The sequence below is a fragment of the Oryzias latipes genome, chromosome 15 (assembly GCF_053564925.1).
Source record: "Oryzias latipes strain Hd-rR chromosome 15, Olatipes_Hd-rR_3.1".
Lineage (NCBI taxonomy): Eukaryota > Metazoa > Chordata > Actinopteri > Beloniformes > Adrianichthyidae > Oryzias > Oryzias latipes.
Genome location: NC_136251.1, coordinates 11,253,109 through 11,280,710, shown reverse-complemented (window position 1 = coordinate 11,280,710; position 27,602 = coordinate 11,253,109). Strand labels below are relative to the sequence as shown.

At 41.5% G+C, this 27,602-nt stretch overlaps 1 protein-coding gene across 2 annotated transcripts in view; it reads right to left on the bottom strand.

Annotated features, from left to right (window-relative positions):
- LOC105353623 (cadherin-1-like) overlaps window positions 1-27,163 on the bottom strand; it is a 74,043-nt gene extending 46,880 nt beyond the window's left edge. The window contains exons 1-16 of one of the 2 annotated variants that reach the window (XM_023963495.2): window positions 27,006-27,163; window positions 25,912-26,023; window positions 22,373-22,461; window positions 22,042-22,245; window positions 21,089-21,229; window positions 20,021-20,176; window positions 17,724-17,850; window positions 16,852-17,024; window positions 16,491-16,619; window positions 16,102-16,287; window positions 11,021-11,265; window positions 10,349-10,491; window positions 2,138-2,229; window positions 1,920-2,052; window positions 1,495-1,716; window positions 112-346 (exon numbers count right to left, since the gene is read on the bottom strand). In XM_023963495.2, coding sequence (XP_023819263.1) covers window positions 240-346; window positions 1,495-1,716; window positions 1,920-2,052; window positions 2,138-2,229; window positions 10,349-10,491; window positions 11,021-11,265; window positions 16,102-16,287; window positions 16,491-16,619; window positions 16,852-17,024; window positions 17,724-17,850; window positions 20,021-20,176; window positions 21,089-21,229; window positions 22,042-22,245; window positions 22,373-22,461; window positions 25,912-26,023; window positions 27,006-27,053 — 2,307 coding nt within the window. In that variant the 5' untranslated portion in view covers window positions 27,054-27,163 and the 3' untranslated portion in view covers window positions 112-239. Of the gene's footprint in view, window positions 1-111; window positions 347-1,494; window positions 1,717-1,919; window positions 2,053-2,137; window positions 2,230-10,348; window positions 10,492-11,020; window positions 11,266-16,101; window positions 16,288-16,490; window positions 16,620-16,851; window positions 17,025-17,723; window positions 17,851-20,020; window positions 20,177-21,088; window positions 21,230-22,041; window positions 22,246-22,372; window positions 22,462-25,911; window positions 26,024-27,005 lie in introns of those variants that run through there. The other variant, XM_078931708.1, reaches the window with a different exon arrangement.
- Window positions 27,164-27,602: the final 439 nt, after the last annotated feature.

Below are 27,602 nucleotides of genomic sequence, written 5' to 3'. Positions count from 1 at the left end.
TATGAACATTTTATAAATCCAAGAACAAAAAAAAGATTAAAAACATATCAAACTTTGAAATTAGTTGCAACATTTACTGTGTTTTAAAGACATCCTATAACACTCAAAATATGTTTACAACAAAAGCAAAAACAAAAGGGATCTAGCTGTCTTTAGCTTTGAATTGGGGTGTGAGGATGACACACACCACAAAACACCTCAGATATTGCTATAACCAACAACTGGACCAATAGTTAATCCTACAATTCTGTATCTGGTTGTCTTTTCCATTCAATACTTTGTAGGTGTTGCTCCCCTTTTTCCTTCATTCTTCCCTGTCTGGAAAAAAACAGCACTGCCAGAACCACTGAAACATAAAGAATCACTCATGAGAATTAGAAACACAGATTCTGGTATTGTAATATGGTCACAGAACATTAAAAATACAAGAAAAAATGAGTGACTTTCTCCATCTGACCCACTATACACAATTCTTTTACCTCTTTGGTTTTCCTTCTACCGTCCATTTTCAGTATTTACTAACACATCCATCAACCAGTATTTGCACAAGATTGACCTTAATTTGTGTTTCGGCTGCTCCCTTTAGGAGTCACAACAGCAAATCATCTTCCTCCATCTACCTTTCTCCTCTGCATCCTCCTCGCTCACACCAACCACCCTCATGTCCTCCTTGCTGACATCCATGAACTTCCAAATGGTTTTCTTTTAAGTCTCTTTCTTGTTAGCTTCAACCTCAACATCCTTTTACCAACATCATTACTGTTCCTCCTCTCAAAGTGTCCAAACCATTTTAGTCTGGTTCCCTGCTTTTTCCTCCGGAGCATCTACTATGGACTGTTCCTCTGATGGATTCATTCCTGATCCTATCCATCCTCATCACTTACAAAGAGAATCACAACATCTTCATCATCTACCTCCAGTTCTGTCTGCTGTCTCTTTCTCAGAGTCTCTATTAGCATCAACATGCTGCTCTCACCACAGTATCCATACCTTTCACCCTTGATGACACTCTTTTGTCACACATCACACATAAAACTTTTCTCCCCCTTTGTTTTTACACATTCCCTCTTTTTGGTCCTCCCTTCATCTTCCCACCCAGCAGCTTCAGGTTAGGTATGCCCCGTCTTCCTCTCACTTCTTCCTTTTGTTCAAAACACCCAACCTGAGCTGCTCTGCTACATTTGGAGACATTGAACTTTTTAATAATCAAAGAATACTAAGATTTTTAGTCCCACAAATGGTTGTTTGTCTCAGATTTTCCTGTTTAGTCCAGCTCTAGTCACTAAGCCACCACCTTACTCACCCTGACTGGCCTCTCTCCCTATTATTTTTAATCATTGGGGTTTATAAATTATGAGCATTATTATGGGTAACTAATGTTACTGTCTGTCCTTTTTTTACTAAAAAAGATTCTAGTTTTACATTAAAAGAAATACGAACCAAAGAACTCCATCAACACTATACATTCTTTCATTTCTGAGAAAGCTTACTCACCCAGCAGCAGCAGCAGAGCTCCAAGTTTTCCCCAAATATATAGAGATATTTCTTCTTGCCAGCCAGTTCTAGCCCAAGAACAAAGTCCATTTTCTAAACAGGTGCACACTTCTACACTGATGGAGCTTTCCTGGTCCAGGTTACCACGATCTGAGACCCTCAGGACCACTTTGTATTTTCCTCCAGGAATGTCAGACTTTAAAAACAGCTCGATTCCAGTTTCTACAGAACAGAGAAGTGAAGGAAATTCAGTTTCAACTTGTGCATTATTTCCACTTTCTGTTGCAATTTAAAAACAAACAAATAAACATCACAGAGATGCTGCTAAATGATTTCAAGATTTAGTTCATGCAAAGAACATAAATGACTGACAAGTAGAAAGAAAAAAGCCATTTTTTTAACATTCAAGTGAACAGTGTTCGTACTGCTTTCGTTCATCTTAGCCGTCCAGTTGGCTGAGTACTTTTCATGAACGGCCACACTGTACGGAGCAGAATGAGCGGCTTCGTCTTTATCCACTATACTCAGCAGCGCAGGAGTCCGCTGGTGCCTGCACATCTGAGGAAACACAATCACAGTCAGTCTCAGTGCAGTTCTTCCTGAAAAATATAAACCTAAATGGCTCTAAAAAGCAAACACACACCTGTGTTTCCCGTTCTACAATTGCTGGGGCGTTGTCGTTGACATCTTCAAGTATAATGATCAACGTGCCAGTTCCAGTGGCTGGGACTGAATCTGGTGAGATCACAGATGAACATCAGTAAAACCAGGAGCAACTTTTCCTCATAACAATTGATCTCTTAACCTAAAAACTGTGATGCTTTTATAGCAAACAACGAAACAGATTTGAAATGAAAACATGTATAAAAAGAAGCCTTTTCTCTTCAGCGTGTAATTTTTCAAAACATGTATTAATACAGTGTTTTTCAACCTTTTTTGAGCCACCGCACACTTTAACCTTGACAAAAACCCCGCGGCACACCAGCATCCCAAAAAAAAAAAAAAAAGCAGAAACTCATAGTCTGTTTTGATCTACCCCCCCCCCCCCCCCATCTGACGTGCATTTTTGTGATAATTGTGGCAGAAAAAGCAGGAAGTTGCAGCTGTTTTTTCTAAAAGATGTAATAAAAGTTAATTTAGGAAATTTACAAACTGTATGTTCGTTGTGGTTTCAAGACGTTTAACAAGGACGACTCATTGTATGCCGAGGTGCTGTTCCTTTAACCTAATGCATCATGGGAGATGTAGTGTGAAACTGCCGCGAAAGGGCAGACAGACTTGCATCTCTGAGCTTCATTGTTTTGTTCACTTGTTCCACGGTCTGATACCGGATTCTGTGGAAAGCTACACCGCTAAAGACAAGCTTTAAATGTTATTTTTGTTGGAACTGACAGACTTTTTAAGCTAAATTGGAACAAGGAAGTTAAGACTTTAACCACTTCTAATTGGTCAGACTGATGACATGTGATTAAGCCTTCAAGAATGATTGGTGGAGACAGTTAAAGGAGAGGGACTTTTCAGAAAACAGTTATAGCTGCAGCTAAATTGCGGTACCGTCATTCTTATCAAAATGTCTTTAATAGAATCAAATAAATACAAAGAAAAATAATTTTATGATCTTTCATATTCCTAAATACTCAGTGTTTTATCAGGGCCTGTTTGGATGAACAAAGAGCTGATATCCTGGAGACGGAAAATGTTTTTAGATCAGTAAATGAGGGCAATTTTCCACGGCACACTTGACCATCTCCCACCGCACACTAGTGTGCTGCGGCACACTGGTTGAAAAACACTGTATTAATGAACTCCAAAAAAACTGTACAGCTACCAGATACAACAGGGGTGGGCAAACTACGGCCCGCGGGCTGGATCCGGCCAGCCTCCATGTGTGGTCCGGCCCACTGAACAATATCAGAGACCCATGTTTTTTTTTACTTTTTTTAGGCCACACCATCAAGACCTGCATAGAATGTAACATTTTATTCCACCCTTCTGCAGTCTCTGCTCAAACCTGAAACCCTCTAAAATCCCTGTCAAATAGAACAGAAGACAGTCTTCCCTTTCTATGTCGCAGTTCCTCTTTCCCGGTTTAGTTAATTCTTTTAGAGCAACTATGCTGCTATTTGTAAACAGCGCACCCTGTTCTGTCTCCTGATTGGCTGGAGACCTTGTCAGTCAATCTCCTCCGTGCCGTCTGTTTCCTGACTTTTGGTCTTTGAAGATCACAGTTATTTGGTCTTTTTTTTTCATAGTGTTATTTATTCTATTAAAAGGATAATGAATTATTAAAACTTTATTACAGGATTTTACAATAAAAAAAAAGAAATTATTATAGCTTTAAAGAAAAAGAGTTATTGTGGCCCTCACAAGAAAAAGTTTGGGGACTCCTTTCTAGCATCCATGTGGTGTTGGAAGATTTGTTGTTTTCATTCTTACGATCCTTCAAACACCACATGAACGCAGCATTTCTCTAAGTTTTCAATTGGCTCTAAAATGAGAAAAGCTTTAACCTAAAAACTTTAAAATGGTCTGTTTTAATCCAAATTTAAAAAATGTAATCCAAATTTTCATCCAGAGTCCGTGTTATTTCTTTCTCACTCACTCCACGCATCTGGTCCTGGTCCGGCCCTTCTATCCAATTTTAGAACCCATGTGGCCCCGCGAGTCAAAATAGTTGCCCACCCCTGAACTACAAGATCTTTTTTCTGTTAATAAAACAATTTGTGGAGATAAATGTAAACAAGACTGAAAGTCAGCAAGAGTTCTAAACAGGAGAGACTAATGGTGGAGCATTGTTCTGCAGATAACTGGCACTTACCTTGTCTAGTGATCTATCCATTGCAGGCAATTATGGAAATGACTATTTCTCTAAACATTATGTAATGGGAGGCACCTGACAGTGTCACTATACCCACGGTGCATAGAGTATAAAAGGAAGTTGATGTGTGGTTGCTATGGTGCTACTTTCCTGTTAGACAATCGGTTAACTCACAGAGCGGCATTAGTTGCCTCGGGCATAGAGTGTGGTAAGACTGTTTTTATCCTTACCTGTGGATGATGTTTTGAGCAGTGGTGGTTGTTTATATTTTATCACAGGATCATGGCAGAGTTGGATTCTGTTTTACCGGGGGTTTTAAGGACTGGGCGTGAGGTTTTGCGACGCACCATGTATATACACTCTTATCACAATCAATCAATCTAGGCTCTTGCAGGGGGGGTGATGCCCCTTCCGGATGCATAGAGCCGACCAAAAAAACAAGGGACTTCCATATTTTCCGGTCTTGTGACAGAAGTTCAGCATCCTTCAGAGCTGCCCCGTAAGGTTTAACATCTCCGCAATGACGTCTGTTCCCCTGATTAAGGGGATTGCCTTGAGGTCGTTTCCAGTCCGCAGCCCCTGGGTTAAACTGCAAAATGGCTCGTGTCAGATGGTAAGAGGGAAGACGGAGAACATAGCTGAACCATCCGATGCAAAGGTAGGAGGCGTGGGGCTGGCAGGTTTGGGCTCTTAAGGCTCTGTTAGAGACGCGTTGGGGCCACTTGATGTTCTCAACGGTCCTGAGAGCCCGGCTGTCGAAGCCATCTATTCTTGCGGCTAAACTCTTACTTAAAGGCCATGTCTCCGAACCATATAGCAGGATGGAGAGTACAGCTACGTTTTGCCGAGTTATTTTATCCTGCTGTGTTTAATTCTTTCTGCACCATGAGTGAGAGGGAGGGAGAGGATGATGAGGTTATTAAGCACCACTAGTGCCAAGTACAACGGACAATGATAATACAGCAAATCTAATCTATCTAATCTAATCTAATCTAATTGTTAGGATTATGGTCTCCTCCCACTCCTACCGGGAATCATTGCCTCACCTGTTACCCATCTCCTCATCAGTCTTCAGCCTATTTATGGACTCCTCAACCTCCAGTCGACATCAGTCCGTCTGCTCTTAGCAGTAGAGTATTGACTTATACAAAGCTCTAGACCATGTCTTATCCAAGCTCTCTGCCTATACCATCCCTTTCTGCAAACTAATCCACTGTTTGTCTGCCTCTTCAGGAATGCCACCAGCTTCATCTTCACCATTGTTCACGACCGCCATCCATGATCAGGACACCAAGCAAGGCACCACAAGATTTCAGTTGTCACAACCCCCAACAGACCAGCAACTCTTCATTCCATTAGACGTCCAAGTCACAATCCTTCCAAGCCACAACTCTCCACGACCACTTGGACAAAATAAAGACTAAACTCATTCACCGTCTGTTTCTGTCCTGCTTCTGGGTCCGGCCTCGTTCACCCTAACACTAATCTAATATTGCAAGAACTGAAATTAAAGTCAGTCATGTTGGCTGTCTACAAAATATGTTTTGTAAATCCAAACTGCATCATTCATATTAATGTCATAAAAATGAGAATATCTGCAGGCTCATACTTAGACATATGAGAGTTCAAGCACAGAGCCTTAAGAGCCCAAACCTGCCACCCCCAGGTGCAAGAGAGAGGCACGGGTTAAGTAAACTGGTCCAGGAATTGATAAGGCAGCGGAACCGTCTCCGGGAGCATGAGCAGTGCTCTACCACTGTATTTACAGTTCAGACGGACAGGGAGATGTTAATCAGTTGGTGCTGCCTCAATCTCTAAATCCATTCTTAACTCCCTGCATGATGAGCATGGCCATTAGGGCACCAAACAGACTTTGCAAGTTGATTCGGTCGAGGTATTATTGTTTGAGTTGAGCATTATTCAGATGTGGAGAAGTGATGCAGGAGCTGTGAGAGGTGCGTGTTGTCGAAAGCGTTACAGCCAAAAGTAAAGACTTATGTGGCTTCATTTAAAGCCTCTTGACCTCATGAAATTCTGGCAATAGATTTTACAGTGTTGGATCCGGCTACTGATGGCAGGGAGAATGTTTTGGTAATGACAGATGTGTTTTCAAAATATGCACAAACGGTCCCTACAAAAGATCAACGAGCTAGCACTGTTGCAGAAGCATTAGTAAAACATTGGTGTCAACTGTTTGGTCCCCCAGCCCGCATTCATTTGGATCAGGGGCAGAATTTTGAAAGTTATTTAGTACACCAGCTTTCCAAACTCTATCAGATTGACAAAAGCCGCACAACCCCCTACCATTCCAAAGGGAATGGCCAATGTGAACACTTTAACCGCACACTCCATGATCTCTTAAGAATATTACCACCTGAGCAGAAACGCAGATGGCCTCAGCACCTTTCTCAAGTAGCATTTGCCTACAATACTCGTACGGTGCGTACTGTCCGTGCATACAAATAGAAGAGAGACCTCTCCTGTTCAGCGAAAACAGCGAAATTAACATCATCATTAATTTAAGGAACACTGACTGACTTGATGATTTAAATATGAAAAATAACATTTATATTTTGTGGGGCACAAAAAAAACGCGACTTCTCCAGTACTGATAGTAGAACCGTTCAGGTCAGTTCTTAATTATACTGTCTTGAAGAATGTGGCCCCGGGGCTCGTACAAAACCGGGGCTCGGTACCCATCCCTACTCATATGCAACCTCCTCAAGTTCAGGAGCTCACAGAAGAAACGGACATGCCCAGTTTGTGAGCCCAGAAGGTCAAATCGAAAAACAGCAGGCCAACATTCCAACCCGTTTAATTTTCCAAAGGTCTCGGTGGAACCACATTGTCGGGTCGACGATGCACTTTGAGGGGGAGAGATGTAATGGTAGTCCCCTGAGGGTGTTGCTATCAATGAGTTTTATCGCTAAAGGAGACACACCAGCTTGGGAAGCCTGGCCAACTGTGGCGGAGCGCGACGCCATCTTGGTGAGGTCGTCGGTGCCCACATGATATATATATATATATATATATTTTCCAGCTCTAGGAATATACTCTAGCGATATACCGGCTGGGTAGCTCGGTTGGTAAGGTGCAGGACTGTCATGCAGGAAACCCGGGCTCGATTCCCAGGGCGGAATGAACAATTAATGGTAATGGAAAAATGGCAATGGAAATGGGGCATTTAACATAACAATGGAAATGGGACAATTACCAATTAACATCACCCACTGAGGGTCCTTGGGCAAGACCCTTAACACTACCGCCTACCTCACAACATGAGAGACAATAAATCACATGTCATGCCGGCTCAGACGTCGCCCGGCTAAACAAAGGCTCCTAGCCTTGAGCAGCTGCTTAAATAGGTACACAAGAGTCAATGAAGCCAGATGAATAAACAGGCTGTTCGCAAATCAACCTGCGAAAGTGTACCCTCAGTGGCAGGGTCAAAACAGCCGAGCAGACCCACCAAGGCTAGAAACGGAACAGTACTGGAAAAGTCATCACAGTGGCAGACATCCAAGAAAGGTATGAAGGACTGGACAGCACCAGGCCCTGACATGATACATGCCTACTGGCTAAAGAAGCTTACCGCACTCCACGAGCGCCTGGCAGCACAAATGAACCAGCTGCTAAGAGATGGAACTCACCCTGAATGGCTAACGGAAGGGCGAACGATCCTGATCCAGAAGGATTCCTTTAAAGGGTGCAGTCCCATCCAACTACCGGCCAATAACCTGTCTCTCCACAACATGGAAGCTCATGTCAGGCATCATTGCAACCAAGATAAATAGGCACATGGATCAATTCATGAGTAACACACAGAAGGGCATTGGTAGAGCCTCCAGAGGAGCCAAACACCAACTCACAGTCAACAGAACAGTCGCTCAATACTGCAGGTCACGACACACCAACCTGTGCACAGCCTGGACGGATTACAAGAAGGCCTATGACTCAATGCCACACACATGGATCACTGAATGCTTGGAGCTGTACAACATCAACAGGACTATAGGAGCCTTCATAGGAAACTCAATGAGGCTGTGGAAAACCACCCTTGAAGCCAATGGGAAGCCACTTGCACAAGTGTCCTTCAAATGTGGGATATACCAAGGTGATGCTCTGTCCCCACTGCTGTTCTGCATAGGTCTCAACCCCCTCAGTCAAATAATCAACAAGACTGGCTATGGATACCGACTCAGAAATGGAGCCAACATCAGTCACCTCCTCTACATGGATGACATCAAGCTATATGCTAAGAGCGAGCATGACAGTGACACCCTAATCCACACCAGCAGGATCTACAGTACTGAAATTGGGATGCCATTTGGGCTTGAGAAATGCAGCCGGATGGTGACAAAGAGAGGCAAGGTAGTCCAAACAGGAGGGGTCTCACTCCCAGAAGGAACAATAGCATACATCTAGGACAGTTACAAGTACCTTGGAATTCCGCAGGCAAATGGCAATCTGGAGCAGGCAACAAGGAAAGCTGCAACAACTAAATACCTCCAACGAGTAAGGCAAGTCCTGAGAAGTTAGCTCAATGGCAAAAATAAGACCCGTGCAATAAACAGCTACGCACGGCCAGTTATCAGATACCTTGCAGGAATAATAAGATGGCCAAAGGAAGAGATACAGACCACAGATGTTAAAACACAAAAGCTCCTCACCATGCATGGAGGGTTCCATCCCAAATCCAGCACCCTGAGACTGTTTGCTAGCCGCAAGGAAGGAGGCCGAGGACTGTTGAGTGTAGAAGCCACTATCCAGGATGAAACATCCAAGATGCATGATTACATCAAGCTCAAGGCCCCAACTGACAGTGTGCTCAGTGAATGTCTCAGCCAATGGAGAGATCCTCATGGGAGGACAAACCCCTGCATGGGATGTACCACCGGACCATAACTGAAGTGGCTGATATCAAGAAGTCTTACCAATGGCTAGAAAGGGCTGGCCTACAGGACAGCGCTGAAGCGCTCATCCTGGCAGCTCAGGAACAAGCCCTGAGCACCAGAGCGATAGAGGCTCAGATCTACCACACCAGACAAGACCCAAGGTGTAGGCTGTGCAAAGAGGCGCCTGGAACAATCCAGCACATAACTGCAGGGTGTAAGATGCTGGCAGGTAAAGCATACATGGAGCGCCACAATCAAGTGCCTATTCATCTTGGTTATATATATATATATATATATATATATATATATATATATATATATATATATATATATATATATATATATATATATATATATATATATATATATATATATATATATATATATACACACACACATCATTTGTTGTTGTTAAATAAGAGAAACAGTCAACCTGAAACATGCATAGTTGCAGGACTTCTTGAAATAAAATAATTATTACAAAGAACTTTTAACAATAATTTCTAAGCATTTAGAAGTTTTATAGCTCTTTGACATGTAATCTAAATTATTTTTAAAAGTCAAACAATAATTCAAAAATAACAACAATTATAACATTTATTATTATTATTTTTCTAAATGTGTGTGTACCACTGCTGTTTTATCGCCATCTTTTTGATGTGCCCGAGTTGCATGAGTGTATGTGGACTCAGTGCAGTTGTGGGGAAAAGTTGAAATGAATAACTGAATGTATTTGTGCATTAACGTTTCTGCCCATTGTGAGTCAAATTATTTTGTTAAATTGTGAATTAGGGTTTATTTGTTTATATTTTATTTCATGCCTATTGTTAAAGATTAATTCTATTGTGTTTACTTATTAGAAATAAGGAATATTGATTATTATGAAATTTCTTCAATGAATGCCGTTATTAAATGAGCTACAGCCTGATAAGATGTGTTTTGGATTTGTCCACAGTCGCAGCCGTACCGCCTTTGGCAACACAGACACCCCAGTTGTGTGCCACTTGCTACCGCCCAGCTACCCCAAGGGCCGGTGCAGGTAACATTTGCATTTTCAATAATCTGCTAACCGACCATAAAATCTCACTTCACACACAAAACAAAGTTTGACCAGCAACAATTTCTCTCTCTTTCCACCTACCATTATCATAAGCACCAAGGAGCACCGTGTATTTATTGTCCGTCACATTAGGGGACTCTCTGTCCATGAGGCTTTTCACCTTCACCAGCCCTGAATCCTCGTCCACTTTCAGCCAGTTATCAGGGTCATCAATTATTTTATACCTGCACATAAAAATGTGAATCAAATGGATTCATTACAAAAATCCTGCATACATTTTTAGGGACTGAAAAGAATAACGTTCTAATAATCTTTGTGTTTGTAAAATACTGAATACAATACATGTTTACAACATGGGACAACTGTGTGTAAACCAATTGTATGTAAAAAAGAAAAAAAATAGACGATAAAATTAATCTAGACTTAAAATAATTTAAAGGATTTAAAAACGCTTCCTTCACTCTAATTCTGGGCTTGGTCGATTTAAATTAACTGACACATTTAATAACATTTCTGTCCTTGTCTACGTTTCTATTTTTAAACAGTAAAGAAACAAACTACCAGGCTTTTTTAACCCTTGTGCTATCTTAGATGACCCCACCCTTACTTTGACATGTTATTCCTACCATGACAAAGGTGGAAAGATTTCATGTAATCCATGGACACCAGGGAAGATCACAAATGACCCAACTCCCAATGTTAAAGTGCCTAGGATAGCACAAGGGTTACAAATTAGAAGTACAAAAATCTTACTTGACAGGGTTTTCACGTGCAAAGTCTGGGTCTTCTGCCTCAGAATTCATGATCACACTTTCCACAGAAAGGTTCTCAGGCTTTTGAACGGTCATCTCCTTTTCTTTAAAGATCGGAGGCTCATTGACGTCCTTCACGGTCACCACCACTGTGGCGGTGGAGTTGGTCAGTGGAATGGTAAATGGGACGTCGTTCTCCACAATAACCTCCAGAGTGTGTGTTCTGTTTGTCTCAAAGTCAAGTCTCTATTGTTTGAAGAAAAAGGCATTTATCAGAAGGTGAGTGAGTAAAAATTGATACATTGAAATATTACAATTCTTCATTTAGTGAAGTGTATCGACATAAAATACAGCAGAGACAATATTTAATTAATTATTTATAAGCTAACATGTAGTTAAGCATCTTACTTTTGTTTTACACTTAAACCTCTACTAGTTGGCAGCACATTACAACAAGCCTCTTTCAGCAGCTCTACATTTCACCAAAACAGTGATAGAATCTTCCTCAGCTTGTGAGATGTTTATTCGGCCTTGCGGTTTTTGTAGTTACCATGGTTGTTACTGAAGAAATGTATGTTTTTATATCTTGTACTTTATTAGGTTGCAGTTTAATCTTTAGTGTGAAGTAAACTCATTTTGAACTCTCAGGACTTCTTCAGGACTACTCCTGTGACATTCCTTTATGCTTTATGGTTGCAGCGGCAACTTTCCCACTGCAAACCCCTGTGAAGAAATAGGATGTTCTTTGTGCAAATCTAGGAGTTTTCCAGAGAAGCAATAAATATGCCATGGACTACATTTCAACCATGTGGGTTTAAGGTCTTTAAGGGAACCTGTCTAGATTCATGTTCTCATGTGGAGGTTGGAGCTGACCTCCCCCTAATGCCGGGAGGAGCGAACCCTGTGGCTGTAACTCCAGCTATTGGCCGGTAAAAGCACGAGGGCTATCGGCTGACGAATCAGAGCGACCAGGGGCGGAGATTCGGCCACCATGATGTTTCCGGAAGGCGGAGATTCAAGCACATGTTAAAAGGACTATTTTGGAAGGACTCTATTGTTCTCAGAAATACCTACGAGTAATTCGCATGTAACTTAGGCGTCTGTAGGTCTTTTAACTTGAGAATCCAGATATCTGCAACAATATGTTTTAATCTGTGTTAGAACTATTGTTAGCATTGCTAAAAAAACTATTTTAATAAATTGGAAAAGCAAAAAAAATATAAATATAAGTCAACACAGAAATCTGCTGCTTGATCATATCAGCTTGGAAAAAATGTCAGCCCAAAGTTCAAGTAACTTTGAAAGAATTCGGTCTCTCTGGTCTCCCATAGCTAACTCCGTGACTTAGGGGGTGGGGGGGGCATGGTCGTCGCTGCTCCTTGCCCTTCTGCCGTGGGCCGGGGTGGGGGTCGGGGCCTCCGGTGCCTGGCCGGGGGTGGTGGGGGCTCCGTTGGTCGGGGGGTCGGGTCCGGCGCCTGGGTGGGGCGGCCTGGGGCGCTGCGTGGTCCTCTGGGCTTGGGTGTGGGGGTGCGTGGTGGGGGGTTGGGGTGGTGGTCTGGCTTGGCTTGGGGGGGTGGTCCCTTTGCCTGTGCTGGGGGGGGTTGGCGGGGGGCGCTGCTCGGGGGGGGCCCAGCGGCGCTGGATGGGCTTCCCGTCTACACCTGGGGCTGGGATCGGCCCTTCCCTGGCTCTGGGGCGGGACGGGACAACCCTCTTGGGGCCCCCGGTCGCTCTGGGTGTCATCCGCTTCGGCTGCGGGGTCTGGGGGTGGGGTGGGGTGGGGGTCTTGTCGGCCCTGTCCTGTGGGGGGGCATTCTGGGGGAGGGGGGGGGGGCACTATTGGTACGGGGCAGGGGGGGTTGACGGGTCGGGGTCTCCGCTGAGGCCATCGGCGGTTTCCCCGGCCGGTTGGCTGCCTCGGTCCCGTCGAGGCCTGACCAGAGCTCTTCTAGGGCCGGCGTTTGGGGGTGGGGGCCTGGGCTTGCTCCGGGGGGGGGCGGCGCTTTCTGGCTCCCCTCTCTCTGTGTGGGGGTGGTGGTGCTGGGCCTGGGGTGTCTGCGCCTCCGGGGGTGGGGCCCCTGGGCTGGGTGGGCCTGGCCCCCTTGCTGGGGGGGGGCGGGGGACGGCTGTTTGACCACCGGGGGACAGTCTATCATCTGTCCCCAACTTACCCCCTTCCTCATATAACCTCATAATAGGGTGAGGGGGTGGAGGGCTTAGCCTGCGATGAGCCTTGGGGGGGGGGTTTACTAGGCAGTGACCCCCCTCCTGTGGTTGCCGTATGGAGTGGGCCCCCCCTCTTTCAGTTTTATTTGCACCTTAGACATGTAGGGCCCTTGGTAGGGGGGGTGCTTGGACATCACTGCCAGCAAGCAGCGGATGTCCTCCTAGCACCCTACCCGCCAATTTTAACCGCACCTTAGACATTTAGGGCCCCTTGGTGGGGAGGGTGAGGGGACGTCACTGTGAGTAATCAGGAGACGTCCCCTTAGTGCCCTACCCGCCAATTTTAACCGCACCCCCCTTAGTACACACACCCCTCCCCCCTCAATATATACATCCCAACATAAACACACACACATGCACACACACACTCTCTCAAACACACATACACGCACACACATTTTGCAAGGAAGGTGGGACCTAGGACCATCTGTCCCCTGCCTCTTCCCTGGTGGGGGGTACGGGCCCCTTTGCAACGGCGGCTGTGTCCCCGGCGGTGCTCTCTCCGCGCGGTGGGGGGGTTCACATTACATCTGAGCCGGGGGTGTTCGTGTCCCTGGGGGGTGGGTTCTGGTCCTTGCTCCTGAGTGCTGGGCCCCGCCAAATTTCCAACTGTGGCCGAGCCTGGTCGGGCCATATTTACAACACCCCTTGTGGGCCCTCTTTTTTCCCCGGGGTTCCCCCCTTCTGGGCGGGGGCGGCGGGCCCCTGCCTCGCTCCTCCCTGGACCAACCGTGGGCCGGGCGGATGGCTGCCTGGAGTGCGGAGTGGGTCTCCCTTGGGGGGTCCTGGCTCGTACCTGGGGTTGGGGCGGGGGGATGCCCGGAACTCCTGGGTGGTGGTGGGGTGCTCGTCTGGGGCTGTGGGCGTCCTTCTCCGGTGGGGCCCTGCGTTGGGTTCTCCCGGCGCGGTGGGGGGGCTGCTCTCCTGGTTGGGCTGGGGCGGCGCCCTCTTTCCCTCCGTGCCTCCCTGCTCTCTGGCTCTGGGGGCCTTGCGGCGGCCCTGCTGGCCCTGGCCTGGGTGGCGGGCTTGGTCGCCCGGGCGGCGGTTGTTCCCTGCCGGTTCCCGTGTGGCGTTGGGGGGATTCCGGCTGCCGCTGCTGGTGCGGTGGGGGTCTTGGGGTGGGGATGGCTGGGCACTCTCCCTCCTTCTTTTCACGTTCCACCATCCATTTTAGAAGAACATAAATACTCACCTGAGCACAGGTGTTAGCTCAACAGACTGAATGACTGAAATATTTCACACTAGTTGGTTTTAAGGCATAAGTATGCGTGTGAACACTATCTGTTTTGTGTACATGTCGACAGGTGGACATTTTTGCAACTAACAGGTGTGTTTATAACATTTGAGTGTGTGTGTGGACAGGCTCCGCCCTTTTTTTTGTTTGTTTTTTACATTTGAACCTTACCATAATGATTAACAACCAGTAAACTTGTTGCTTTATGCTGCTTCATGGTCTTATCCCCCTTCCCCTCCTATTATCACCCCCTACCCCCCCTCTCTCTAACGTCCCTCTCTCTTCTTCCCCTCTTTCCTTTTCCGTCCGGTCCAACACCAAAGATTTTCAGACATGTTTGAAATTAATAAAGTTTGGCCTCAATTACAAAAGGGGTTTATTCAGACATACCTTTGGTTTGTCTGAAGATTAATAACCCCTCTTGTTAAAGTAAAATATGTCCAACCCAAGAGGCCCTCAGCTCTCATCTGTCTGCCTAGCTGTTGGACAGGACAAGTTAAAAAAAAAAAAAAAAAAAAAAAAAGAACTATTGTTAGGGCAAAAAACTTTGTGAATTTTTAATCCGGTTGAATCCTTGCTTGCTTTACCACTCTTGACTACTGAACACGCACGGATGGAAAGATCTAAAAAGCGGGAGATTTCTTCCCTACATTACAAAGCTCAATGAGCAATGTTCAATGTAGTTTTAACTTGGATGGGTACCAAAACTCTGTGTCAAGTTTGTGTTGGTACCATAAAAAACACAGATTTAGGTGGTTTGTGGACGGCTCATGCATACAAGAACGAGTTAAGCTTTGCAGACACAGCTCATACTGAATGTGTAGCCTTAGTCAAAATGCTGGAAGCCAAGCGAGCAAAGTACAGCCAAAGATTCTAATAAAGCGCAGGGCAGACTGTCATGGAAATAAGAATCTTAGGCACATTCAAGTGCTCTCCATCAACCTGTCATGCCGCTTCATCACACTTAAAAGTTAATAGAAAGATTTTAAGTTATTTATTTATTTATTTTTTATTTTTTAAACACCTATTTAGGCACCTGAACCATTTTAAATGCATTGGTTTGGCTACATTTAGCAACGTTTGAAAAAAACAGCACTTTATTTCCTTAACCATACTTATAGAACCCTGTTAGTTAAAGCACATTTATTCTTTGTTTTCCTGATACTGAAAAATATTTTGTGAAAATCAAACAACATTTAGTGTTGAAAAATGTGTCTTCATTCACCATAAGAAAAGCATCATGAATTTGCTTGGGAAAAAATTTAACATAATGTATATGAGGTGATTAACGCTCTGATCATTAAAACAAATGTATTTTACTATTTTAGCCATGTAAAAGATGTATTAGTGTTCAGACGGAGATGTATTAGTGTTCAGACAAAGCTTTTTGCAAGCCATACTCTAAAGAAATCGTGAAATGTTGTTTCTGGTGCGTTGTTGGAATACATAATGATATGTATCGTATCATTAGCTACGTGCCAATAAACACCTGTAGTTATCAGTGTGAAGGACAGCTTCAGGACACAACCTCTGTACTTTTGCTGAGTACCAAACTTTACTTTTAAAACAAAACAGAATTTGTTCAACTTGAAAACAAGATCTGAGCGCCTTTGTTTTCTTACCTTAGCAGTTTTGATGATTCCTTCTTGTTTGTTGGTTCCTGTTTCTATGGAAAACAATTTATCAGGATCTCCTCTGACAATCATGAACTTGGCGTTCCATGCTGGGGTGTTTGGTTCATCTTCATCAGTTACTGACATTTTAACCACCAGAACCCCCACTGTGTTTTCATCAACTGATCCCTGATACTAGAAAAGGTAAAAGAATGAAAGGGAATTTAAACCAAGAAATATTCTTGCTTCATGCTGTCAAAGGCTGAGAAACTTCCTACAGAATAACATTAATGTTCTAAATAAAAATGAAACATCATTATTTATTCAAAGAAAACTTGAATGTGTCAAACCCTTTCAGACATTAGTGTTAACCAAACAGTCACATGTGTTGTACTCACAGTAGATGCAGTAAAGACTGGAGGGTTGTCGTTGCTGTCCGTCACGTTCAAAGTTACTTTTGTTTTTCCAGTTAATCCTTCTCCTTTCGTATCCGCTGCTTGTATTTCCAGAGTGTACTCAGGATATTTCTGTTGAAGCACATCGTCATCATCATCATCATCATCATTATCATCATCATCATCATCATCATCATCATCATCTGCAGCAAAAAGCAGAAAGTGTAAGAGACAAAGTTTGAAAGTTAAATCCATAAAAGAAACTATTTTACTGTCAGTTTTAAGAATGTTAACTACAAACCAAAATAAAAAAAAATTAGAAAAACAACTTCTTTTTTAAGAGGATTTATTTCAAAATCATTACCTCTCTGTCCAAACCAACACCTTCAACCATGATGGCTCCATTGAAGGAGTTAATGGCAAACATGGAATCACTGGGAAGGTTAGGTTCCTGACTCAGAATCGTGTATTTGAGAATGGAGTTGTCATTGCCTGGTTCATCAGCATCAGTGGCTTTAACCTGAATCACTGTAGTCCCTGAAGAGGTCAAATATTACAGCACAATTAAAATTGGATTTTAATGATAAATCCCATCCTGTGTTTTGGGCCACAAGATTTTCAAGGCATTACTCTGTCAAAGGAAGTGATCAATTAATAAAAATATACAGTAATATTCATAATAGCCAATCTGACCATGTCTGCCATCAATTCTCCAGTAGTTCTGCTTTGACTATGCAGCCATGATGACTGAACACATCAGTAAACCTAAAACAAACTTTTCAAACATCAGTTTCTTTCAGCTTCCATCAGTGTTAAAGTCTAAATCATGACTGAATTTTACCTGCAGCTCTGACATCCACTCACTTCCAGAAAAAACAGCTTTAGAGGAAGAAACTTCTCACAATCAATGAGCAAAAGTAACAAGTATTTGGAGAACAGGATTAACACGGGCGTCAGAGCTCACAGCTCAGCAGAAAAAACTAAACTCTCTGAAGGTGAACATTGTAGGAAAAATAAAATGCTATCCTTCAAGACTCAAACTTGTGTAGGTCAACTTCACCATCTCCACTCCTGATTATTTACTTTATCTGATTCTGTTCTGTTCACTGGACTTTAACAACAATTACTGAGACCCAGAACCTGCTCTGGATTCAACTGTTTGACCAGTAAAAAGGTTAAGATACAAAATAAAAACGAATATTTGTTTAAACATTACAAATGATCCACTGATGTTACCTTTTGGTGAGGATTCAGCAACTTCTGCCACATAGGATGTCTGTTCAAAAATGGGTTTGTTGTCATTCATATCAATTACATTGATGATGATTTCCATAGGATCCTCCACATCAGCGTGTGCAAGCAGCTACAAAATAATACAAAGAACAAAGTCACAAAGTCAACACAAAAGTCAATTTTATTGCAAAAAAAAATACTCCAATAAAATTTAACCTCTTTAAAAAATGAATGACCGGGGGTTGGTGGGTAGGGCAGTCTTCAATAAGAGAAAGACTTTGACTGCAAACTAGAGGAATTACATGAACATGTCTTTTTGTGTGGGGAGTGTAGCAAAATACATTCCTCATTAAAATATTCAGACCTGCAAAATAAAGCAAGATTTTGCAGACATTAACAAGGCTCTAAATAGTTTCAAAATGTCAAAAGGAGGAGGAAGTGAACAAAATGACAATAAAAAAAGAACTGGTCATGGACTGATGAAAAGTTTAAGACCACAGCCTCAAAATGCCTGAATGTTTGCCATAATTTGCATTCAGTGGTATTTACTAAACGATTGGACTGTTAAAGTCTCTTGATGACAAAAACAAAAAAACAAACAAAAAACAATGTCTTAGAATGTGGCAGGATAGTTGAGGGGGCAAAACCAAAACCTATTACAATGTGTCTTTTTAGTTGAAATGTCATTGGATGCAGTAAAACTATTTTGAAAAATAAAATGAGGTAAAATAATTTTGATTTCTTTTTTATGTCCTGAGGGTCCTGCAATTAAATGGTAAATGCCACACAGGCACTGAGCTGGAGGATTCAAAGGACTGTCTGCCAACACACGGGATGGTCCCTGACGGCTCGAGGAAGTCGGAACCGGCTCATAAGCCCCTCGTCCTCGTTTGCCAGCAAGTCTTCTTGCTGTCTAAAGATGCATTCACTCCGAATTCTTCCATTTGCAACATCTTCTAAGAGCACAAGATCAGCCATTGTGCGTCATTACGCATTGTGATGGGGGATTTTATTTCCATCCATTTAATTGCATCTGACAAGCTACAGATGTCGGTAATAATCGACGTGGAAATGGGAAATTGTTCAGTGCAAATGTAATTTCTTGTTGCTTTCTGAATGGTTGAGACATACGCCATACATTGTTTTATCAAAAATAAAACAAACTAAAGGCATATGCATGAATACCATAATTCCATAGCTTATGAAGAAATGTTTTACTATGAAAACAACTTTCCCCAGTGGACAATTGATATGTCCGTCTGTCTGTCTGTCTATCTGCCCGCACCTATATCTGCTCCGCCAGACGGACACACTGACGAGAATATTAGTTTTGTACATTATTTCGTTCTGTTAACTAAATTATCTATGAGGATGAATTGCACAACATGCCAATATTGCAGAACATATATCACTTTTCTTTTTGCAAATAAGTGTTCATTTGAATTTCTGTTGTAATTTTCGTTTGATTTTTTTTTTGTTTGTTTCACTGCTGATCTGTCCAACGGGTGTTCTTGTAGGCTGTTAATTGTAAGACTTGCTTTGTGAAGTCTTCATGTTATTTATGAGAGGCAGTATTGTCATTTTCATTTTCACGTGTTTCTTCCATCTGCCAACGGTGTCGCCGTTTCTCATTTCACCCGTTTTTGTGCGTACGCCTGGGTCAGAGCTTGCGTGAAGGACCGCACATTTTCCCGTCAAGTTTGCTTTTTTTAAATCTCAACTATTGCGTAGAGAGTGGCGTACGCCTTCTTTTGTGTGTACGCAACGTTTATAAATGAGGCCCCTGGACATGACCTTGAAAACACAAATGTTCCCTCAAATTACCATTTTGTGCGCACAAAGTTTGTAAGCTTTTTGTACATCTGGAAAAGCACAATATAAATCTAATCCTTTATTATTCTTAATGTCATCACACTGGATAAACTTTGTCTAAGAAGTCTCCAGAGAAAGAACTCATGCTATAACTCTCACAACAGTGCAATCCACTTTTTGATTCCTTTTTCACTATTAGTAATTTTTAAGCGAAAAATAATTAAATGTGTGCACAAAATATTAAGTTGTGAACCAAAAATGCTATCTTGTGCACAGAAATTGCTAATTTAAAGAGAAACAAATTACTTGTCATGTCCAGGGCTTCAGATTTTGGTCAGAAGTGCTTTCATTTGATGGCTGATTCCAGCAACAATTATAAATAACAGTTCACTTCCCTACTAAAAATTTCTTAGATTTTACCTGGCAAAACAAAACTATAAGGAAAAGAAAAATAATGTAAAAAAAAAAAAACTGTGGCTCATTCTTACTGTATAATGTGCTTGTTTCTCTCTGTCAAGTCTCTGATGGACAAAAAGATCACCAGTGTCTTTGTCCATTGTAAAGAGTCCTACAGGATCTTCAGTGGCTCCTGGACCTGTGATCCTGTAGATGATCTTCTTTATTTTGTCTTCACTCGAGCGAATCTGAACAAACCAAGAATCAATAAAAACCCGCAAACAACAACACTAACCTTTCTCTAGCAAACAACATGAGTCAATGGTTGAAATCTCTCATTAAACATACGAGACAAAAGCTGATGTTTCAGTGCAACTTAGCAATAGCAAATTTAAGCAATGTAACTTTTGCATTTGACTTAAAGAAAATACCATCATGGACCAAACTAAAACCAGAAATAAAGCAAGTACTGTTTCATACCAAAGAATTAGTCATTCGGTCCCCTGCTATGTTAAGCACATTGAGTTAATTCGTCACTGCCAGTTAAACCTAATTTTAGTTAATCTCAAACGCAAAATAATACTAAGAAGAAAGCATCTGAGATGAAATGTCCAACTTAAAAACAAAAGGAAAAGAAAAAAGAATTTCTGCTATAGAACTATCCTGTGTAAATAAGTGTCTTTACATTAATGCAATGACTGATTATTTATTTTTTTAGTAAAAACAAAATCAGTGTCCCACCATCCAACTGTGTCCCCTAAATGGACATGGATGAATGGTGGCTTTTGGTTGTCTGAGCTTCATCTCTCTCCACAAGTTTTCAATAGGATTGAGGTCCAGAGACTGGGTGGACCACTCCATGACCTTGATATGCTTCTTCTTCAACAATTCCTTAGTTGACTTGTTTGTATTTCTTTGGTCATTATCCTGTTGGAAGACCCATCCACCACCCATTATAAGGCTCCTGGTGGAGGGGAGGAGGTTCTCACTCCGGACTTGATGGTACATGGCTCTGTCTACCCTCCCATCGACACAGTAAAGTAGACACATTATGGATACATCATTATGGGTCTGACCAAACTAAAAACCTAAATAAATCAATCAAAGATCAAATCCAAAAAGGAAATAACAGTTCTGCAGCATATTTTGATGTTTCTTACCGTAACCATTTTAAGTGGAAAGGGTCCATTGCTATTCTCAGGAATATTGATAGGAGGGATGACCCAGTCTCTCTTCCTCCTCCTCAGTCCATTACTCGACTTGGGAAAATAATAGACGGCCACATCTGGATGACCTGCAGCCTAAAAACAAATATTAAAAGGACATTTTGTTTTCCAGAATGAAATTAGGTGTTAGTTAAAACTAACAAAAAACTGAATATTTATAAAAACAAGAAGTTTAAAATAAAAGTATTTGAAGTTAGTAATGCTAAAGTGCGTCAGAAATAAAGATAAAAATCTGGGAAGTAATTTACAGTTTAATCTGTAGTCTTCCTTATCAAGGAACTTATTCAATAAAAAAGTCCCCTGTTGCATTAAAACAGATTCAATTCCTCACTGCAAGTTAGTTTTTGTATTTAACAGGCTCCCTGTTAACCCCTTGTGCCATCCTAGGCACTTTAACAATTAGAGTTGGGTCATCTAGACCCACTAGAAAGTGTGCTGAACCTTTTTTCTTCAATGATCTATGATCTTCACTGGTGTCCATGGATTACATGAAATCTTTCCACCTTTATCCACCTTTGTCATGGTAGGGAACACGTCAATGCAAGGGTGGGGTCATCTAAGATAGCACAAGGGTTAAATACAAATACTCTCTCTTGCTCCAGCTAAACTTGATTCATGTTGTTTCCAGAACAAACCTCCACAGTAGGGAAAGTCAGGAAATACTTTACAAACATTAGTTCTTTGATTTCCTTCAATTTTTCACAATGAAAAGTGAAGCTAATTTTTGTTCTTCGTCAAAAGAAACAGCTAGCTTGATACCTTGTACAGGTCTAAATCAGTAGTGCAACAGGTTAAAAGTGCAAACAGACTTCCTTCATTAGACAATCAGGCTCTATGTATAATAAAATCTTTTTTCGGGGCCCAGTTTATTGCTTATCTGAACTTACCTCTTTGGTTTCAGCAGAATCCACTTCAGTGTTGTGATGGTTCTGGTGTCTGTGGTCTCCATGGTGCCGCTCAGCATCTCTGCTTACATGGTGATGTCCATGTTGCAGGACCATGACAGGAACAGTCATCTTGTTGCCCTGTGAGTCCAAGGAGTAGACAAAAAAGTCCTGATGTCCTTCATGGAGAACAACTGCTCTTTTTACCTAAAATATAAGATGACAACTAAGATTTAACTGTGTCAATTTGTGGCAAAACCAAGTGTGAGTTTAAGCAAAAATGTTAACTAATAAGAGGGAACTTTAATGCTTTTAAGTAAAAACTGTTGCTTACAGTTAGTACTCCATCAGAATTAAACACAAAGCGACTGTCATCTGTGCTGAAGAGAAACCTTGTACGATCTGTGCAGTCAGTCAATCCAACTATGAATAAAGAACACAAAGCATACGTTAAATTATCAAGTACAAACACTTTTTCCTTTGAGTTCTTGGTGCTCCCCTTAAGAATTGCCACAGTAAAGACTTTTTTTTTTTTACCACATTATTATTCATTCATTCATCTTCTTAACTGTTTATTCCCTTTCGGGGTCACAGGGTTGCTGGAGCCTATCCCGGCCACTTGGGTGTAGGCAAGGGATACCCTGGACTGGTTACCAGTCTGTTGCAGGGTGGAATATCCTCAATCACACATCCATTCACTCTCACACCTATGGACAATTTAGAGTTGCCAATCAACCTATGTAGCATGTTTTTGGACGGTGGGAGGAAGCCTGAGATCCCGGAGAAAACCCACGTATACACGGGGAGAACATGCTGACTCCACACAGAAAAGTCCCCCATTGATGTTGTGTTTTTCATGTCCCCCGGCCGGGACTTGAACCGGGGGCCTTCTTGCTGTGAGGCAAGAGCACTAACCACTGCGCCACCGTGCAGCCACCACATTATTAATCTCCACCAAATCATTCAGTGCTACAGATGTAGGTAAAGCAGATCCACATTAATACTCTGTTGGATCTTTGTTTATTAATTGCTGCTTTTGTGAAGATAAAGATTGATGTCAGACAAGTTTCTGCTGATTCTGGAAAAAAAACAAAACCTTAAACCTTTTGACTTCCTGTGCACTTCAAGAAAAGTGTGATCATCCATCAAATATTTGTTAGAATGGCCTGCTGGAGAGGGGCTTACCATAACATAACCTTCTGGATGGAAGTTGCTTGATACCTTTTAAGTCAAGGGATGGGGAGGAGCAGAGTTTAGTGGGAAATTAACTAAAAGATAGGACAGGCCAAGAACAGCTACAAGAAAAACCTGGAGGAAAAGCTGGACATGAACAACATCAGAGATGTCCAAAGCAGTGACGTGTGGTGAGGTTGGTGGCTGGTGAGGCAATCACTCTTTCAGTCAGATTTACGAGATAAACTCAATATATTTGCCAACTACTGATTGTGTTTTGTTTCTCATATCAGCTCCAAGTTCAAGTTCGGGTTTGGGCACTCCTCCAAATGTATCCTAATGTCTTTGTGACGGTGACCTTGGGTGTTCAAACCTTATTAGTAATGCCAACCCTTTTTTCACATCGGACACAATTTACATGTCAAACTTGCGCCACTGCCTCTCTTTTGATGGGCATCAAAGTTGCTGCTTTAGTTCTTGTTCAAATATGTTCACAAACCTGCTTGGGAGGACTTGGGAGGAGCTACCATCAAAAGTTTTTAGTCCCAAAGCTAAATGGAAGCATTGAGTGTACATCTGTAAATCTTATTTACACTGCATAAAAAACACAGATGATGTTGAGAGATCAGGTTTATCAAAGTCAAAGTCAGCTTTATTGTCAAATATGCTGCATGCACATGACATACAGCACAGATGAAATTACTTTCCTCTCGCCCCACAGTGTAATCAGCTTATAAAATAACAAAATAAATTAAAAAAATAGATAAATAACAGTAATAATAAGAACAATAACAGCAATAAGCCCAATACATGCTTCATAGGTTGATTGGCAACTCTAAATTGACCATAGGTATGACTGTGAGTGAATGGATGTGCGATTGTGGATATTCTACCCTGCGACAGACTGGCGACCTGTCCAGGTTGTCCCCTGCCTTCGCCCACAAGTGGCCGGGATAGGCTCAGGCAACCCCGTGACCCCGAAAGGGAAAAACGGTATAGAAAATGAATGAAAAAAAAAGTAATAAAATAAAAATATAACAGCAATAAGAGAAATGAGATGGTTAAAGTGGCAGTTTAAAGTGACAACAGTGCTAAGAACAGTAAGTAGATGAGTCAGTGATGGCAGTCTTTGGGGAAGATGATGTTCTGATAATAGCCTGAGCCACTTGCTGATGACGAAGCTGATGGGCGAGTGTTTTACCTTTCTTTTCCCCATGTTCATATGATTTATATCGACATTTATTTAAAAGATTTTCAATCTGCTTCATTGTCAACAGATTATATTCGGTCTGAAGAGCTAGGCACTTTTTGAACAGGTCAGGTGAAGGGGAGTTAGCTAGCATATCATCTAATTGGAGAATATCATTTTCAATCCTCTTAATCTTCTCAGTTAGAACTGTTCTCATTCTAGCACTATAAAATATCATTTGACCTCTAAGGTATGCTTTTAGTGATTCCCAAATTAAGCCAGAGGACACTCCCGGTGTGTTGTTACGTGTAATATATTCCTTTATTTCCTTTGAAATTAATGTAACAAATTCTTCATCTTAAAGCAGTAGAGTATTAAATCTACATGGTCGATATTTACTACATGGACTTGGCATTTTCAATGTCATTAACAATGGTGCATGGTCAGATATAACTATTGCTTGGTATTCACACTTATTGACCAGAGAAAGTAGGTTGCTATCACGGAAAAATAATATATTCGTAAGGAAGTTTTATGTACTGGTGAGTAGAAGGAGTAACTTCTGCTATTGGGATTCTGGAATCTCTAGACGTCAAACATCATATGTTTTAAGAAGCTGGTTGATCACTTCCGATGCCTGTGATGGTTGTGAGGATTTAGGCGAACTACAGTCAAGGGAATGAGTTAGTACACAATTGATATCACCTCCGAGAATGAGAGGTGATATCAATCTCGTATAGCAAATTGCTATACGGGAAAAAAATTCCAGTAAAAAAAACACCATTGTCCCAATTAGGAGCATATATGTTTGCCAGTATAACAGGAGTGTTACTTAAACTTCCCACTACTATTATATATCTTCCAGATGGGTCAGCTTCTACTTTTGTCATGCTGAAAGAAATTGATTTTTTAATAAGAATAGGTGTGCTTCTGGATTTAAAATGAAAGGTAGAATGAAAAATTTGTCCCACCCATACCCCTTTAAGTCTGGAGTTATCAAAGGTGTTTAAATGATCATCCACTAAATCATCTTCAATTGGACATGACATGCTCCTTCACCTCTCTGAAAAATATCTAACCTTCAACTAAACCAGGTTATGTTCAGAGCATGAGTTGCTATGGCAACAATGATATACCCTGAAACATACCTCCATTTTTGGAACCGAAAGCTGAGGTTATCCGCTTCCCTGGCCTCAACCTAAACGTGGTAACTCACATAACCTGCTTTTTGGAATACCCCCCTGATTTCAGTTAGGTGGGGTTTTGTTATTTTGGCCTTGGTTCACGCTGAAGCCTTTTGCTTCACCTTTAAGTCATTGTTGTTTATTGTTGTTTAGCAAATACATTTTTTGTATGAAGAAAATCTTCTGGTATTTTTCATATTATATATTACAAATAACTTTTATGTTATGCTCCTCTTGGTCCCCTAGACATAGAAAGGGGCATAACAGACGAGCACAACCACATTCAGGAAGCATGAGAGCAATAACTGTTTGATGAAGTCAACATACCTTTGCCCAGTCTTGTGCTTTGCTTCAGATGCTTCCTGTTCACTTTGAATATCAAATCTGAGTCAAATCCAGGTTTACATGGTGACTCCTCTGCAGACGACACAACTGCCATCTACAGAAAAGTAACATCTTGTTATGGTTACAAAAGAAACTCAGAATATGAAATTCCCACATTGCTAACTGAACATGATTTTTTAGGCTTCAGTAAACAAAACATGCATAACGTTCCTATATCACTAAGGAAGTCCTTACAAAACAGATTTCTGTATTCCAAAATCTTGGAAGTGAATAATAATCCCAGAAGAATAAATAGTAATTCTGGCAAGTTTACAATTTTTATTTATTTTTGGTAGATAGTGGGTAGATGAGGCCTCAAATCGTTTTGGTACATTGCCCAAACTATGTTGATACTGTGTTGATACTGTGTCACTCAATACTGACTCCTGCTGGACTGAAAACATCACTGCAGGCAATCAAGTTCAGAAACTCCACTGATATATTGACTAGATTTGTGTAAACACAATATTTATCGTTGTAGTTGTGGCTTCCTCCTCACTCTATAATGCCCAAGATTTGAGGAGGTTCTTTAAATTTGACAGCTCTGCTGAACAAATGCAACATTTTAACTACAATACATAAAGTTATTAATTTCAAATGAGTCTGTCTGAAATGGAATTGTATTCTGCTAGATTATGCTGAAATTGAGAGGAACGGGGGGCCAAAAAACACTATTAAAACTATTAAATAATTCCAAAAACCTAATAACACCACATTCAACACCTTAAGGAAAGATTCAGTAAAATAAAACGTAAAAAAGGTGAGCGGGGAAAACGAGGGTGAACGAGTGCGAGGAAACACCCACAGCAAAAAATGTATAACGAGAAAGAAATTATTGTGATGTTTTTTCCACTTACAACTTATTAGTTTTTGGTCTTTTTTAATACCATTTATGACTAATTCAATACAACCTTTGCACTACAAAATTCCATAAAAAAAGCCTAAACTAACATAAGATAGAGAAATTTCTTACAAGAACCAGACAAATCTCATAACATAATGTTAGAAAACCAAAAAAATATATCACAAAATCTTACCTGAAGAACAATCAAAGCTACAAATAATTGAATCCAGGTGCTTCCCATTTGTGTGTAAAGCCTGAAGTCAAAAGTCCCCTGAGAAACACAAATGATGTTTAGGAAGAGCTGGAAGGTAAATGACTGACAGCAGGCAGTAGTTGCCTTCAATGTGGATCATCAGCAGTGAGTTGCTGCCTTCAGTTGTAAGTCAGACTTCCTGTTACAGAAAACCAGGAGTCAAACACATCAACCCAAGTGTGGTAAAGCCATACATCCTCACAGAACATCTAATACATACAGGTAAACTTAGCTCATAGATGATCATTTCAAAATTGAATTAAACATTTGGTCAAACTTTTTTACAACTAAGCCACATTTTTAAAACATTATTTTAAAAGCGTTCCACAAAAGTAACGATGCAAAATGATCAACAACTTGCATTTGTGTGGCTGTGGAGAAAACCACGAAAATTGCTCGACCAGAAATGGTCACAACCTCAACTTGGGGTCAGAGGACAAGAAAAAGATCATCGTCAGAACATGGAGCCATGAGACAAAAACAGACAGAAAATGTAGTATCACATTGACACATACATAAAGAACGTAAAAACCAAAG